Genomic DNA, 19,183 nt, shown 5'->3' with positions numbered 1-19,183 from the left:
AAATGTTTATGGATCTGAGATAATTCACTATATTGTCACAGGAACAGTTTTGACCTAGAGCCTGTGGTAGAGCGTTTGGGATCTTGTAGCGCTGTCTTTCTTGGTCATATTTACTACAAATTGTTAAAAAGTGTTCGACTGTTAATCGGACATTACACTGATCACATATAGGTGGATTTTTCTTTGTGAAAAGGTAGGAGTGCGTTAATCTGGTATGTCCTAGACGTAAACGCGCAACCGCAATTTGTTCTCGTCTATTGCGCGACGATGGAAACCACTGAGACACATTATTTTTGATTTTATTTAAATTGGAATTAGTTTGAGACCACTCATTTCGCCACAAACACAACACTTTATTTTTAAAATAAGCTTTTAAGTCAGTGGAAACACACTTGTCTATCGGCTCCGACAAATCACTTAAAATTGCCTCTCGTGCAATCCTGTCAGCTTGTTCATTTCCTGTTATTCCGACGTGTGAGGGAACCCATAAAAATTGGACGCTTCTTCCATGTTCATGAGCTTGGAAAAGCTGGTATTTTAGCAACTTTTCAAAAGGATGTTTCGGAAAAATGTGTTTTAATGAATTTAAAGAGTTAAGGGAATCTGTTATAATCAGGGCTTTTGTGAGTGTAAGCTCGTTAAGAAGTTTCACAGCACGGTATATGGCATAGAGTTCAGCTGAATATGTGCTGCATGCTGAAGGTAAATGGAAAAGAAGATTGTTTTCTGAAGAAACGATTGATGCCCCCACTCCGTCTTCGGATTTAGATGCATCTGTGTAGATTTTATGGTAGTCGGGGTACTTATTTATCAGGGCCTCAAACTTGGACCGAATTAGAGAATGATGTGTATTAGATTTATTTAAATACTCTAGAGATGAATCGCAAGTTGGTATATCGATCAGCCAAGGCTCGGGGTATTTAATATCCAAGGAGAAAACCTCCGGAAAATTAATGTTTAGGTTTTGAAGAATGGATTTAATTCTTTCGTAATATGGTTTTTTAGTATAGCGAATATCTTGGAATAAGTTTAAATATTTATTTGTAAAAGTGTTTTGATGTATTGGCTTTGAAGTATTGCCCGCGACTGAGGCTGCATGTGATAGAGCGAGGTACATGCGGCGGTGATGTAGCGATGGTTCTCCTAAAAGAGCATAAATGCTGGATACAGGTGTAGTTGGGAAAGCCCCTAAGACTTTTGTTATGAATAATATCTAATGATTTCAGTAGAGATTTATTAGCAGTGGAATAGGCAATTGCTCCATAATCTAGAACGTATTAAAGATTTATACAGGAGGAGTAGAGTGGATTGGTCTGAGCCCCAGTTTTTATTACAGAGAGATCTTAAAACATTCAATCTTTTATTGCAGGAAAGGATTAGTTCTGAGATGTAATTTTTCCATGTTAACTTTGAATCGAAGATTAAACCCAAGAATTTGTGGTGATCTCTAAACTCCAGCTGTTTCTCATACATTCTTAGGTTAAGAGGTTGTGGCAAGAGATTTGATACAATTTGTCTAGATAATATTTGAACAACGTAAATACAATCGATATTAAGTGTTATTATTAAATATACTTACTTGTATGGGGATTTACAATGTTGATTACCATCTGTAATTACTAGATAATTTTTTCATTAAGTTTTTTTTGTTATCTTTCATGTGATCCCATCAACTTGTACGCAAATAATTTAAAAATATTTTAATTTTTTTAAGTTAGAAGCTGGGTTTAACCAATATCGTCTATAAAATCAAAGTAATGCAAATGCAATGCGTTGATAAACAATTTGACAAAGCAGCTTTTTCTAAGAAGTTGAAAATTTATTAAGCAAACTAAAACATCTGATCCAACTGATTTTCAAAAATTCTTACTTAATGGTACATGAAATTATCGTTTACTAGTTTTTTTATAGACACTGGAAAATAAAGATATTAACAGAAAAAAGCAGAAAAGAGACAGCCAAGTTAGGATAGATGAATGAACTTAGAAAAGGATCACTACAGGTACAATGCGACCAATTTGTGGTAATACTGTTAGAAGACTCTCGAGGTTTTCAGAGCAACATCTAACACATCTACGGAGGAAACTAGAGCTATCTGAAGAAAGGAATGCCAAACGTTTAGAACGCCTCAAATAACAAGAAAAGATTAATGCGAGTTCACAGTAAAATAAAAGTAGAAAGTATCAGCATGGTGGATATGTTAGTTGTTGCTCTGGACACATCAGAGTTTTCTAATATTATTGCCACAAATTGGTCACATTGCTCCTGCATTGGTCCTTTTCCAAGTTAACATACTCCCATTTTAACTTAGCTGCATTGTACTGATGACGAGCAAATAGTTTGAAATGAAATGAAATACGTATTTACAGTTGCCTTCCATATATATATATATATATATATATATATATATATATATATATATATATATATATATATATATTTTGTTATTTTCCCCCCTTTTTGCGAGCTATGCCGATAATTCCTACGTTTATTGTAGTTTTAAACCGACACTACCAATTCTTCCAATAAGAAAACCTGATAGAAGTTGGGCACAGACTGACAATGAAAAAGCTAATGTATTTGCAGAATATTTAGAAAATATGTTTACTCCAAATTTAGGTCAAAATATAATAATAATAATAATAATAATAAATGCCTTTATTAACAACAGATTAAATTTTCTTTACAATGAAATATAATATCAGTAGGGCGAGATTCAGTTTGTGCACCACTGTGCAACAGCGGCACACAACTGCTCTTCCACCTAACCCCCCGAAAATAGGATAGATAGACTATATCTAAATAACGAAATTGTATTTACAATAAAACATAAAAATTTTAAGTACATATTAAATTTATAAATTATAAACTATTTATTTTTTTTTAATTCTTAAATTTTTAAATTACTGTTCAGCTAACAACTGCTCATAAATTAATCTCTTGAACTTGACTCTAGACAGATTTTTAATATTGTAGGATAAACTGTTAATATTGCAAGCAATTAAATATGAAAATGAATGTTTAAAAAAGGATGTTGTATGTTTAGGTAAAGTGAGGGTATTCTTGTGTCTAAGATCAAGATTATGAACGTCCGTCCTGTAAGTTATTCGATTGTACAGGTATGGTGGAACTCTCTCTTGAATGATTTTATGGTAAAAACATAAAGCATTGAGTTTCCGACGATTTTTCATATTTAGCTACTTGACTACAGTGAAAACATGACTTATCCTTTGAAATTTCCTGATGCCAAAAATCAAACGCAAACAAGAATTTTGCAATTTCTGTATTCTCCATGAATCAAATTCAGTGAGACACGCATTGTAAAGCACGTCATAATAATTTAATTTTGATAATACCAGAGCATTACATAATAATGACTTTATGGCCCTACTTAATAAATTGCGGCTTTGATACAGTAATTTTAAAACGGCGTAAGCTCGTTGTAAACAAATACTTACATGATGTGTAAACCTTAAATCTTCGTCGAACCAAACCCCAAGGCTTTTAATCTTTTTGCTAAAAATTAAATTGTCATTTCCTAAGATAATTCGATTGGCATAATTCTCTAAAAATATTTTCCTATAGAGATTCCTCCCAAAAATGATACCCTGAGTTTTTGATGTATTAAATTTTAAACAATGATTTTGAGAAAAAATCTACAGCTGAAGAAGGTCATGATTTATTGCATTTACCGCTTGATCACACTCATTTGGATAAAATGACATATAGAGTTGGGTATCGTCTGCATAATAATGTTGTGAACAGGACAAAAACACAGAGGGAAAATTAGATGTGTATATAGAGAATAAAATTGGACCTAATATAGATCCTTGAGGCACACCAGTATTAAGATCTAGAAATGAAGAAATATTTTGATTAAGTTTTACTGCTTGACATCTATTAGAAAGATAGGATTTCATTAGATCAACCGCTCTCGCTTCTAGACCAATATATTTTAAAATAGAGAATAACAAATTATGGTTAATTGTATCAAAAGCTTTTGAGTAGTCTAGAAGAATTAGAATTGATATTTTGTTTTGGTCATAGTCTCTAAAAATATCATCTGTAATATTTAATAAAGCAGAAAGACAGCTATATCTGGACCTAAAACCGGACTGCATCATAGGGATTATGTTGTTATTTTTTAAATGCGTTTGTAACTGAATATCAATCACCTTGTCCAAAATTTTAGATAATGTGGGCAGTACACTTACTGGTCTTAATTCATTCATGCTTTCTGTATTTTTAGTCTTCGGTAACGGAATAACATGTGCCCGTTTCCATTTAGTGGGAAAAATTGAATTTGTTAAGCAAAAGTTGATGATATGTGTGATATACGGTAGAAGAAAGGGAATACACAGTTGAAGCGTTAATATGTTAATACCATCATCACCAATAGCTTTACTTTTAATATTATTAATAATATGTAAAATATTAATTTCAGATACTGTTTTAAAGGTAAGAGAAGAACTGAGAGAATACTTAAAGTTATTTTCATAGAATATTTGTGTATCAATGTCTACTTTCATGTTTGGTATGACTTCAATAAAGTGTTTATTTATCTCATTTGCATTCCACACGTTTTTAATTTCAAAGTTATTTTTGGTTTTGCAATTATTTACCAAATATTTTAAATTATTCCACATATCTTTAGAAGATTGATCATGTATGTTTTTAAAATATGATTTTTTCTCCCTTATAGTCATGGCTGTTACTAAGTTACGCAATACTTTGTAGTCTTTCCATTGATTTATATTTTTAGTTAACTTGTAAGCAGTAAGTGCTTTATCCCTATCTAACATTAATTGCCTGATGGTATTAGTTAACCATGGAGCATATTTCTTTGAGATTCTAAAAGTCTGATATGGAACATGTATGTCAAGTAAAGTAATGATATTATTAGAAAGAAAATCGACTTTACTGTCTATATCTGGCAATTCATATATTATTCTCCATGGTATAGATTCCAGATCAGATTTAAATTGACTGTAATTTAAATTTTTGAAATTTCGAGTAGTAATAAATTTATTTGTATTAGATTTGACATCACAACCAAATTTTAAAACAACCAATTCATGATCGCTTATTTCTGGGATATATATATAAATGATGATGTAGTTAGCGAGATCTAGATGCACCCTGCCAAATATCACCTCCAATTAAAGCATACTCCACGTTCGAGGTTCGCAAAATAATTATGAGTATCAACTCTCATAAAGCCCCAGGATACGATTTAATCGATGGGAGAATCCTAAAACATCTACCCAGGAAAGCCTTTCTCATGCTTACTATTATCTATAATAGTAAGACTCCAATAAGCCTTCAATAAAAGCATTCTCCTCATTCAAGGTTCGCAGAAAAATAATCAGTACCAACTCTCACAAAGCCTCAGGATACAATTTGATCGATGTGAGAATCTTAAAATATCTACCCAGGAAAGCAGTTTTTATGCTTATTGTTATCTATAATAGAATAATTACTATTTAAATGGGAATAAGCCACAATTAAAGGTTAAAGTAGGTTTATTGACGTTTCAATTTCCACTTCGAAAATCGTTCTCAAAATACAAACATTAGTAAATTAAACAAATTTTGTTTTTTTTTGTTACTTGGTGAAAAATTCTTCTAATAATTTAATTTTATCTGACTCACTTATCAAATGCCCAAAATTTTTAATTCAACGCACCACAGCCAAATTATCAGTGAATTATATCAGCCACCAATGAAGGAACGAAGACTGAAGAGAACTTGGCTAGAAGACCTGGTTACATAGGTGAAAATGGAGAACTGTCGCTGAACGGTACCCAAATCAAGTCAATATTGTCATCACATTTACTAATTACTCAATGTATTGTTTATAAGTAGATTTTAGATATGCATTTAAAAATAAAAAAAGTAGTTTTTCTTCTTCTTCTTAACGTGCCCCATACCTAAGGACATTGGCGAATATCATGGCCCATTTGACATTATCTGCAGCCGTTCTGAAAAGTTCTATTGACGTTTTCCCACTCCATTGTCTCAGATTCTTCAGCCAGGACGTCCGTCTTCTCCCCGGTCCTATTTTGCCTTCCACCTTCCCTTGTATGACCAGCCGTATCAATTCGTATTTCTCGTTTCTTAGTATGTGACCAAAGTAGCTCATTTTTCTTTTCTTTATAGTGTTGAGTATTTCTTTATCTTTTTTCATTCTTCATAGCGTTTCCGCATTTGTTATGTGTTTTTTCCAAGATATTTTTCACATTCTTTGAAAACACCACATTTCAAAGTTAATGAGTTTTTTCTCTGTCGCCTCTGTAATTGTCCAGGCATCAACTCCATATAACAGGACAAAGAACACGTAGCATCTAGTAGTTTTTACCTTTATTTAACTATGAATTAAACATCGACAGGTGACAATTTTATTAAATTTATTTTCTTTACTGATTTCTGTCACGTGTCAGTTGGTTATCTGCATATACTGTTTGTATAATATTTGTATCTAACATGTATTATCTTCAACTTAAATTTAATTTTGCACTTCACATTTTCACAAGGTTAGCGCCTAGTGGAAATGTGGCGAAGAGGTCAGGAGAAGGACCAAGGTGACTGACGTTATCGAAAGGATAGCCAGACTAAGATGCAGATAGGGACGACACATAGCTAGAATAATGGATAGGCGATGGACAAAGAGAATACCAAGGGAAGATAAGAGACCACCTATACGATAGGCTTAAGATTTAAGATTTAAGAAGACGAAATAAAAACTGGATAACAGTGGCGCAAGCTAGACGGGGTTGGAAACGTGAGGAAGAGGCCTATGCTCAGCAGTGGACTTTTGAGGCTAGATGATGATGATGAGAATGATGATGAGCGCCTTAAGAAGGCTTTGAAAGCGCTAGCCCAGCCATAAGTTTCTGTTATCTTCTGATAAAATCTAATCGTATAATATATTGGAGGATTAATAAACAACAAAATATCGAACTCTAATATAAATGTTATATTAATCCAAATACCCGCTATCCCGATATTTACTATAAAGTACTAGATACTTAATTCTACAATCTAAATTATATAGGATTCATTTCACCAATATATTATATGATGGGATTTTATCAGAAGAACAAAGAAACTGAAAAAAAGAGCTACTACTATAATTAATGAAACATTGGGCCAGTTAAAACGTAAAATTGGCTAAGATCACTAACCGAAGAATTTTCTTAATGCTATGTAAAACATCAAACACGTTTTCACGACACATTCAAAATGGCAGTAGGAATTTACAATATTTGTTAATAACCATGACAGTCAGTTTCTGTCAGTTGTCAAATAAACAATAAAATATCAAACTCTGAAATAAATGTAGGTTATAATAATCTAAAGACCGATATTGATATTGTGCTTAACTTTTTTATGTACTAAATTTTTTTTTCTTTTCTGCAATTTAAATAAATTCAAATTCAAAAAGAATTCTCATTTATAAAATACTTGCTAATTTTCTTTAATATTACAATAAATGAAATTAAAGTAATGTATTCTTCCTAATACTTAAATTTGATCAGATAGCTTCAGTGCTATCTGAAAAATAAAAGTGCTATCGTAGTAGTTTATAATTCTAAATGGACCTTCAACATAGACTAGAATACGCTGGTGTCTGTTCGGCCTATGATGGAAGAGTATTGCAAGAGATAAAGACTTGCGGCTTAGTGATACCTCCATAGATCCCTGCTAGGCGTGACGCGTAATATACCGGTGTATATATATATATATATATATATATATATATATATATATATATATATATATATATATATATATATATTGATTTAGAGTATCAGCAATCGGTCAGGAAATAAAACTCTATTTGTTCAGTCTCAATATTTCGTCACGATTTTGTGACTTCTTCAGGAGAAAACTGTAAATTTATTAGAATAATTAATGATTATATGTAAACAAAATGAATATTTTAATACTTACAACTATAAGAATGAAAAGTATTAAAATATTCATTTTGTTTACATATAATCATTAATTATTCTAATAAATTTACAGTTTTCTCCTGAAGAAGTCACAAAATCGTGACGAAATATTGAGACTGAACAAATAGAGTTTTATTTCCTGACCGATTGCTGATACTCTAAATCAATATTTAAAACAGTACGGTCGAAAAAATCATTTAAAATATATATATATATATATATATATATATATATATATATATATATATATATATATATATATATATATATATAAACTAAGGAACACTCGAAGAGTGGTGGGTTTTTCGGTCAAAGTGGAGAAATAAAAGGCAAAGAAGGTGGCTACTTCATCTATTTATTGAAGACGTTTCGCTTTCTGCTCAGAAAGCATCATCAGTTCATCTAAAAAGAACAATATGAAAAACCAAACATCTATAGAGAAGTTATAACATGTGTGTTACCTTACAAAGACATGTAGCAGTCAATGATATTAAATGTGTGAAAATGCTTTCGATACTGGACATTTAGAGATAAAGTTGTATAAACAATTAATTGAAACTAGGTACAGTTTACAAATTAACAGACTTAGCACAGCAAAAGAACATGTGATAATCATATATGTATTATATATACATATATATATATATATATATATATATATATATATATATATATATATATTTCTCCCTAAATTTAAGGTTCACAATCTATGTTTATACTTTATTTTATGTTTAAGGACAATGAGGAACACACTGATTTTCTTGGCCCTTTTAATATCATCAACTATTGCCCAAAACCGAGTGGTTAGAGCTAGGTTAGGTAATCTGGGAGTACCTCAAAACATAGAATTACCAAACTTAGGTTTCGCACAAGGTTTTTTACCCCCATCATTGGCAAATGCTAAACACGTAAATATTAAAATAAGTAAAACAAAACCTTCAGGATTTGGCGCAGTTAATGGAAACGCTGGAATTACTGAAAGTAGAGAAAATATTGGATTTACTGCAAGAGGTAAGTGTGTTTTGAAGTGTAAAAAACCTATTTTTTATACAAACCATTTTGCCAAACCCTACTTAAGTGGAATGTGGAATCATACGCAGCGAGAATCTGTATCCGAACCAAATGACTTGGTGCCCGAAGGATTCATTCCAGTACCGAGTGGCTGGATCAAGTCCTTCCCACTTCAAAGCACCTAATCACTCTAACCATCTCTCCCTTAGGTACTAGGGGACTGATTTTTTTTGCATATCGAATTAATATTTAGGTGCTTCGGGTAATGAAGTACTTACAATAGAGCCATCTTAATAATTACAGTGTTAAGTGAAGTGTCTTTCATCATTTATCTTCACATCGCTGTCTTCTAGCTTCTGGTTGTATTTTATGTTTAGGATTTTGAAACCTTTGCACGAGATATCAATACATAGTGGAGTCTCGAAGATCTGATGTATATGGTGCTTCTTTCTCCCGGTGGCCCTCTTTTGTTGCTTTTTAAATTTTTTTTCTTTTGTTCACTTCTTCGTTAATTAATCACTGCTTTATTAATATTGCATATTGCATTTTTCTAAAGCTATTTTGTTGTGGTATTTTAATATGCACCGAACGGCAAAAAAAGTAGCCACCCTATAAATTTCCGAAAATAAAAATTCATTAAAAATTTTATGCACTGTTTCATATTGCGTTTCAATTTAAATATTCATTTCGATCATGTATGCTTGTTTTTGACAGTTTTGACGTTTATGTTGTTTTCTGTAGTCGCTGTTTATCTTCCAAGTTGAAAACATTTAATTAAACAGTAATTTAGCTTTTCAAATATGAATTTCGACTAAGTGAATAATAAAGACATGGTATTATCTACACTAGATGTTGCCCGAATTATTGCATTGCTACAAGACGGAAAAAGACAAGTTTATGTATCCAAAACTTTAGGTATTTCGAGACCTACAGTACGGAGAGCATTCCATCGCTTTATAGAGACTGGTACATACTCACGTCGACCTGGTTCCGGTCGCAGAAGAGTAAAATAGTTACCTCGCAAAGAGATGATCGTTTTATTGTTATAGAACTTTTAAGAAATCGCCATTCCACTGCAATTGCTGCAAAAAACCGTCTGCAGGAGGTTCCAAATTTGAATGTGACAGAACGGTTAGAAGACGGCTCAATGAAACAGGAGTAATCACAATAAGGCCGGCCATATATTTCCGAATTACAACCCAGACACTGTAGAAATCGATTAACTTTTGATCGACAACATCAACACTGGGATATACAGGATTGGAACCGAATTCTCTTTACTGATGAATCGCGGTTCTGTTTGAAGCCTGGCGATGGACCAGAGTAGAAAGTTTGACGGTTGTGATGTCATGGTTTGGACTGGAATCTCATTTGAAGCTCGAACTGAACTTATTTTCGTCAATGGTCCCCTGAATGCTCACCGGTATATAGAGGATGTTTCGACAGAAGCAGTAGTTCCATTTGGTTCATTTATTGGGGATGATTTTGTCTTTATGCATGATAATGAACGGCCTCATACTGCAAGAATCGTGACAAATTACTTGGGGAAGTAGAAATTAATATTCTAGAATGGCCAGCCTGTAGCCCTGATCTGAATATCATTGAACACGTTTGGGATGAACTTAATCGTAGAGTTAGAACTCAACCACGCCAGCCAGAAAGTCTGGCAGTACTTCAAAACATGCTTTGTGAAGAATATGAACGTATTCCTCAAGTTTTTATTCAAAATTTGTTCATTTGCCTTAAAACTCGTATGCAAACGGTTATTGATGTTTTGGGGCATAATATCCGATATTAGACAATTTTTTTTAAGTTCACTCGTAATTTTTATTGTTTGTAATTCATTTCAATATTACACTATTTTCTTTTATAGCCTTCTAATTAAATTAATTATGCTAAGGAATCAAGCATTAATGGCCATTTTTTTAAAATGAAAGATGTTGGGATACAATATAAACTTCCAATGGATTTCCAGTATAATAAACTTCCAGTGCAAAAAACTTCCAATGAATTTTTATTTTTGGAAATTTATAGGGTGGCCACTTTTTTTGCCGGTCAGTGTAATTTAATATCTTTAATGGAAATTCAAATCTTTAATAAAAATACAAAACAAAATCTTTCAGTTCGTAATAATTTAATTTCATCTGCCATATTCATATTGACAATTGAGACATATATTATACGTTAAAGAGTAGATTACTTGATATTGTTACTATTTCTGAGATGCGTTTGTGGGACGAGCTTACTGGAGGATAGTTCACTCGATTATTTAAAAAACTTTAACTTGAGAATACGCATCAGAAAAATCATAGCATGTAATTTGTCCTTAAAAGGACAACCACATGAAATAATTACAGTACAATTCTTCAATAAGTGATCCCATAGTAAATCATAAGGAAAAACCAGGAAAAAACCCCTTTACATGTCTGAGATCTGCCAAATTCTCCATTTTTAATATAAGATTGATACTAACTTATATTATATAATTTAATGGTCTTAATGTTTCATTTTAAATTAAAGTTTCCTCATGCACAAAGTATTTTATAAATACAGTCCTTTCTTCTTTCTTCTTCTCGTTTGGATCGATTTATAAATACAATCCTTTTATGGATGGTATTGTTATCTTCCTCGTATTATTTCTTGTAAATATTATAGGATCTTTTCCATTCAAAACAGTTCATTACATTCAATGCAGTGTATTATTGGCAAATGTTATTTGATGTTACTTTTAAGGTGCATTCTCTGAGAATTCTGGTGCCAATATTAATGGAATTAGAGGAGGATTTGATTTTTCCTCCAATGGAGGTAGTACCGCAACTTCAGGCAATTCACCGTTTGGAGTAACAGCGCAGAACAAACCCGCTAACAATGCAGGTAAAACTATATTATAATATAATTAAAATTAACTTACACCCTTATTATATATATATATATATATACACATTTATATATATATATATATATATATATATATACATATATATATATATATATATATATATATATATATATATATACATATATATATACAAATATACATACCTAAAATTAAGGTTACACCGAACTTTCCCATCCTCTCTGTTGTCTTCTTCAAGTCTTCCGGCTCTGGGGGTTCAGGAAACTGAGACCCCCTGTAAGAGCTGAAGAAGATATCAGATAAAATGTCGAAAGGTCGGTGTATTAAAAATCGATGCGGTTTAACCCGAAAGCCAAATGACAAATGTTACTTTTAAGGTGCGGAATCCAATAATTCTGGTGCCAATAATAATGGAATTAGAGGAGGATTTGGTTTTTCCTCCAATGGAGGCAGTACTGGAAGTGCAGGCAGTACAACGTTTGCAGGTAAAACTATATTCTAATATATTTAAAATTTTTAAAAATAAAAATATATAAAATTAACTTTATATATATTAATATTTATATATATATATATATATATATATATATATATATATATATATATATATATATATATATATATATATATATATATATATATTTGTATTAATCCTAGAGCTAAGATGAATACTATTACACTATTACAAGAATTAATATTAAACTCAACAGTTTTCCGGGTTGAACAGCGTCAATTATCATTGCGCCGAGATTTCGATATCCTCTTTGTTGTCTTCTTCAGGACTTCCAAGGTCTCTGTCTCCTGAGTCCCCAGACAGTACTACACTAATCACTAACCAACCAATGCACTACTTTATTAGTGGTAGGTTCTCTTAGCCCAGTAGGGCTGTATAGTTAGGATTGTAGCGCCATTATTTTTACATGAATCGATTGCCTTAATCGATAAATGCATTCAATTGTTATCCATTAGCAATGAAGAATGACTTTCTCTGGTACTAGCAGTTGCCTTAATAAAATGTTTAACAACTTGCACAAAGCACACTGTATTCATCCGACCTGTTTTTGAAGCTGGTACTAAAGTACCAGAGGCGCCCCATTTATCATAAAATCTTTAAAGTGTACTTTTGGGAATACCAGAGCAGAAGAAATGGCTGCTCCAGATGCTCCAACAATGCAGCATGTTGTTACGAGCGTTACACGTTCACCACTTGTGGTCTTACTAACCTGTTGTATACCTCTTTCTGCAAACACTTTTTGGAACTTTTGAACAGTAATGGTTCCTGTCTTATCTAAATTATAGATGCGTCTACCATTTCGAAATACCGGGAAACGCTTTAAGAAATTTCAAGTTTACTGGAAAACATTTCAACATTAATTGTATGGAAACCGGTTGCTCTTGCAAGACTACAACCTTCTGGGGTCCGGAGAGATAAATTATTGCTTTGACGTTTCTGAAATCCTTTCGTCCAAGCAAGTTAAGCACTTTTTGATGTAGGCCAGTTTGTTAAAACCATTATATTAGTCAAGCGTGTGGAAGCCGCGTTCACGCAGCGACGTAGCAGAAACTGGAGTCCTCCCGGCCCTCGTCGCTTGCAAGTCGCTTGTTAGTGCCTTGCAAGTAGCGGCTCCGCTCGAGTGTACACTGCCTAATTAAAACTCAAGTACTGCCGAGCTACCAGCGACCGCAAGCAGTTTACCCGCGGCGTGCACATTACTTGCAACGATGCCAGTATGCATCGAGCCTTAGAAGGAAAATTAAATTTGTCAGCCTCTTAATAAAGTCTTGCTTAGGTTTTTGTTTTCGTTTATATACCTAATTAAACATGAATTTATATAAAATATCTATAAAACAAATACAAAAAAATTTCTTCTATTCAATTTCATTTACATAATTTCTATTCAACACAGGGTAATGTTGAAAAATTTTATCTGATGTTTCTTTTAAGGTGTTAAAGGAGGATTTGATTTTTCCTCCAATGGAGGTAGTACCTTAAGTGCAGGAAATACAGCATTTGGAGTTACAGCTCTGGACAATTCCGCAAATAATGCAGGTAAAACTATTTATATTCTCGTTATAGATTTAAAATAAATTATTCCTTTATATGTACATATTTACTTTTTGGGTTTAATTATTCAAAAGAGTTTACCCTAATATTTGCCAATATTCAATGGATTTTGTGAAAACGTTGAAACGAATTTTTATTTCAAAGACGACATCTTTTAACTATATAGATATCTATCATTTGTCAAGCCCACCCCTTCCAGTACCTTTGATTTTAAATAGAGAATAGACTTATCATCAGCTATTATTATTTAATTAAATGTACCAAATGATATCCAACAATATCCATACAATTCGACAAGTCTTTTTTTTTATTTAGAAAATTGCATCGACCAAATGGCCATTCGCGAAAAATTAGTGGATTACATTAGGTACAATTCCTTCAATACAATTTGGTTTATTAAATATTGTGGTACTTATTAATGTCTTTCAAGAAATTTAGAGTATTGTTAAAGTTACAGGCTGCACCTAGAGCTTCTATAAGTGTTCCTGGTATCTTGTTATTGCTTCGTTGTTGATTGTAGAGGGAACATTCACAAAGTAGGTGCATTATTGTTAGTGTTGTATTACACGTTTCACATCGCGGCGGTTCGCACTTTTTAATTAAGTAATCATGCGTTAACCTAGTATGTCCGAGTCTGAGGCGCGTTACTATTATTTCTTGGCTTCTTGACTTAGGTAACACATTCCATGCCTCTATGCTGGGTTTCACTTGTTTTAATTTTGAATTCGACACATTCCATTTATTTTTCCACGCACTTAAGATTGATTTTTTTATATAAGCTTTTATATCCGTTGATACTGATGTGTTTACGATCTCGGAAACGTCACTCACTATCGCGTCTGTCTTTCGCACTATGGTCAGCAGTTTCGTTGCCTTTTATTCCTATATGGGATGGGATTCAGATGAAATTTATCTCATTATGATTGATATAAGCCTGAAGAAGGACTGTTTTAATTTTTTTTAAAAGCGGGTTTTTTGGATACAGTTGTCGGATGCTTTGTATGGCACTAAGTGAGTCTGTTAAGATAGTATATTTGGAGTTTGTTGTCAGATTGATTAGTTCTATGGCGCGATAGAGAGCATACAGTTCAGCTGTATAGATAGTACTAACATTAGATAGTTTGAATTTAAGGACCTTCTCTGGAGTTACTACAGACGATCCCACACCTTCGGATGATTTTGAACCATCAGTGTATATCTGGGTATGATTTTTATAACGACTAATGATTTTTCTAAAATGGCAAATAATTAGATCAGGATTAGTGGAGTTTTTATCAAATGACGTAAGTTCAAAGTTATATGATGGTATGTTTTGAATCCAAGGTGGATTATGATCATATGTGTATGGAATTCGACAAGTCTCTTTTCGAAATAACGATGAACATTTTGAAGAGGTTTTCGAGGTTGCTAAACACGAATATTATGACGGCGATGATCCTCAAGCTACCTGGTGCCCAGGGTAAACCTCGTCTTCTGAAGTTTTCTGAAGTCACATATTACGACGGCGATGATCTCCAAGGTACCTGGTCCGTGGACTTCGTCTCCTGAAGTTTTTTGTTAATTTGTTATTTAAGATTTTTATGAAAGTGGGGCATTAAATAAGAGTTACAATTTCATTTCTTGAATATAAATAGAAAATTTTTTTTTAACTTATTTTTGATGTTTTCATCAATTTAGCTTTTTTACATTAAACGGTTGGTTACATTTAGTTTCTGCTTAGGTTTCTTTGGAATTTCTTCTTGTTTTATAGTCGTAACTACCAGAAAATAATCCATGTTGTGTCTTCCTCTTGGAAACTTCTAACATTCGTGATGGTATTGGCGTGTTTATTTTCAATTAAAACGTGATCTATTTCATTAGCAGTATTACTATATGGGGAGATACATGTTATTGCATGAAATTCTTGATACTTCTTGATTAACAGAAGGACTAGGAGCAATGTTGAAGAATATCGAGTAAAGAGACGAGAGGAAAAACAAAAACACAAACAGAAAAAGCGCCAACAAATCAATAAAGAGTTCGAAGAAATGGAAAACCTTAATAGAGAACACGAATACAGAAAATTTTACAAACAGGTTAACGCAAAAAGAAAAGTTTTCAAGCTACAAGCGAACCAAGTCAAGGCCCTTAACGGAATTCTTTTAAACGAGAGAGTGGAAGTACTAGAAAGATGGCAGGAACATTTTAGTACGCTACTTAATGGAGAAAGTAGAGCTGAAGGTAGATATGATATAGAAATAGAACAGGAGGATACTGAACTACCAACTTTGAAAGAAATAAACAAAGCAATTCAGTCTCTATCCAGAAACAAGTCACCCGGAGCAGACAACCTACCCGCAGAAATATTTAAATGTGGCGGTCAAACATTTGTAACCCTCCTTCACAAACTACTAATACAGGTATGGCAAGAACGTGCGTTACCAGAAGATTGGAATACTGGAATTATATGCCCCATACACAAAAAAGGAAACGTTCTTGAATGTTCCAACTTTAGAGTGATTTCCCTTCTTAATACAGCATATAAAATTGTGTCCCTGATACTTAACGAACGACTGGCACGATATACTGACAATATAATAGGATCCTACCAAAGAGGCTTCTTGAAAAATAAATCTACCATTGATCACATATCATCCATTAGACAAATATTAGAAAAAACGACGGAGCACGACATAGACTGCCATTACATCTTCGTAGACTTTAAGGCAGCGTACGATACTATTGACAGGTCCCAATTATATTCGGCGATGATCGAATTAGGAATACCAAAAGTAGAATTAATTAAAATGACAATGATGAAAGTCGAACGTAAAGTGCGCGTACAAGGGGCTGTTTTAAAACCATTTAAACCAACAGAGGACTGCGCCAGGGAGATGCACTATCATGCACGCTGTTCAACCTAGCGTTAGAAAAAGTTATGAGAGATTCGGGAATAAACTTAAAAGGTACGATATATACCCGTAGTATACAAATAATGGCATACGCTGATGATATCGTCATAATTGAAAGAACCCAAAATGAAGCAGTGGAGGCTTTCACACGTATCAAAAATGCCGCAGAAAACATCGGACTTCTGATTAACATCCAGAAAACTAAATATATGCCGGCCATATCAAGAATTCAACAAAATAACTTAGAGGTGCAACACGAAACGATAGAAATGGTAGAGGAATTCTGCTACTTAGGATCACTGGTAGACTACAAAAATAACACATCCAACGAGATAAAAAAAAGAATATGCGTGGCTAACCGCTGTTATTTTGGCCTGGGCCAAAGTATGTTAATAGTAACAAAGTGCAAATTTTATAAAACAATAATAAGCCCAGTGCTCACATACGGATCGGAAACATGGGCAATGACGACCCGAGACGAAGAGTTACTGCGAGTCTTTGAAAGAAAAGTATTGAGGACCATATATGGCGGAGTTAACGAACAGGGTCTGTGGAGAAGGCGATATAACTTTGAACTCTATAGACTTTTTGGTGATGCAGATATTGTGAAGACCATCAAAATAAACCGCCTAAGGTGGGTGGGCCACGTTATGCGGATGGATGAGAGTGATCCCACTAAAATAACTATGCTAAACAGGCCGGTCGGAAGAAGAAGAAGGGGGCGACCTAAACTCAGATATCTGGACGATGTACAGGAAGATCTGAGGGAGATTGGAGTGAGGGGCTGGAGAAGACAGACACTCGATAGGGAAGGATGGAAGAATGTTTTGAAGCAGGCCAAGGCTCACGAAGGGTGTAGCGCCAACTGATGACATGTTATTGCATAGATGTCTTTTCTGTCAAATTTTGTACTCATGATTTTCATATTGTGTTCTATTGCAAAGTTCATTAGCAGCATGCCGTTTTTATTCGAAGTTTCGTGTATACTTTTTCCTCCCGGGATATTTTTGTAGATGTTTTTCTTTTTCGATTTTTACGTTAAACTCGCCTATTACTAATTTTACATCGTATTTTGCTAGGTCGTTTCAAAGGTTTTCTAATTGTTGGTAAAAATCCATTTTTATCTCGGCGTCTTTATCTTCGCTCGATGCATGTACGTTAACTATAGATATTTTACGATACTTTCCTCTCAGACCTGAACAGCAAATCCTTTCCGAGATTGGATTAAAATCTACTTCACTTTCCTTGAGACTTTCTTTTATTAAAAAGATTGCTTTATCAATTTCTGTTATTCCTATTCCCTTAAGTTTTGTTTCTTAGACAGCAAGAAATTTCCGTTTGTACTGATTTATCCGAAGCTGATTAAGTTTTCACCACTCCCTCTTCATAAATACTTCTAATTCCAGGTGACCATTTTTAGTTGGTTTTCCCTTAATGTATATCTTTTTTTATTTGCTCGTCTCTAGTTCTCTAGTCATTTCCTTTTTTGCTGCACTTGCCGCTTTGATTTCCATAATCGTTTCCTTATTCTTTGCCTTTTTCCGCCTTTATTTGTTCACATTGCGGTGCTTCTATTAGTTGTTTGGGTCATTATTAGATGCATTGCCTATGTCTTCCAAAATTCCTTTTAAGGAATTCCACTTCAAAAATAAAAACTTATTCCACTTTAATTCCTTTTCATCAGCTTTCAATTTCATATACCCTATTTGTGTCTTTCTTCCCTTTTCTCTTTCTTCCCTTGCTATTTTTTAATGGCAGCCTGTATTCCTCTACAAATCTTACAAGAAGTTCAAAGATAAAAATTTATCCATCGTCAGACCTGTAATAGCATACGGATGCGAAACGTGGACCATGACCAAAGCAAACAAAGAAAAGCTCAGACGCTTTGAACGAAAAATACGAAAAACCAATATCGAATTAAAAGCACTCTACAATGACGCCGATATTGTCCAAGAAATTAAATCACAGCGACTAAGATGGGCAGGCCATGTGCACAGACTGCATAACGAGAGACTTGTAAAACTGGTATGGGAGGAGATTCCCACAGGCAAAAGACCACTCGGACGTCCCAGAATCCGATGGAGAGATAACATCCAAGCAGATCTCCGGAAAATGAACATTCCATTTGACCCTAGGTTAATGGAAGACCGAACAAATTGGAAAAAAATTGTACAGTCAGCCAAGACCCACCCAGGGTTGTAGCGCTACGTGATGATGATGATATATATATATATATATATATATATATATATATATATATATAATATATATATATATATATATATATATATATATATATATAATATATATATATATATATATATATATATATATATAATATATATATATATATATATATATATATATATAATATATATATATATATATATATATATATATATATA

At 33.1% G+C, this 19,183-nt stretch overlaps 1 protein-coding gene across 2 annotated transcripts in view; it reads left to right on the top strand.

Annotated features, from left to right (window-relative positions):
• The window catches only part of LOC140445029 (uncharacterized), a 69,525-nt gene that overhangs the window by 17,883 nt on the left and 32,459 nt on the right, over positions 1 to 19,183 (top strand). For both annotated transcript variants that reach the window (XM_072536808.1, XM_072536809.1), the window contains exons 2-5: positions 8,691 to 8,965; positions 11,699 to 11,839; positions 12,200 to 12,307; positions 13,768 to 13,872. In XM_072536808.1, coding sequence (XP_072392909.1) covers positions 8,695 to 8,965; positions 11,699 to 11,839; positions 12,200 to 12,307; positions 13,768 to 13,872 — 625 coding nt within the window. In that variant the 5' untranslated portion in view covers positions 8,691 to 8,694. The remainder of the gene's footprint in view (positions 1 to 8,690; positions 8,966 to 11,698; positions 11,840 to 12,199; positions 12,308 to 13,767; positions 13,873 to 19,183) is intronic.

This window comes from Diabrotica undecimpunctata, chromosome 7 (assembly GCF_040954645.1).
Source record: "Diabrotica undecimpunctata isolate CICGRU chromosome 7, icDiaUnde3, whole genome shotgun sequence".
Lineage (NCBI taxonomy): Eukaryota > Metazoa > Arthropoda > Insecta > Coleoptera > Chrysomelidae > Diabrotica > Diabrotica undecimpunctata.
Note: the sequence above shows the minus strand (reverse complement) of the source record. Positions and strands in the feature narration are given on the sequence as shown.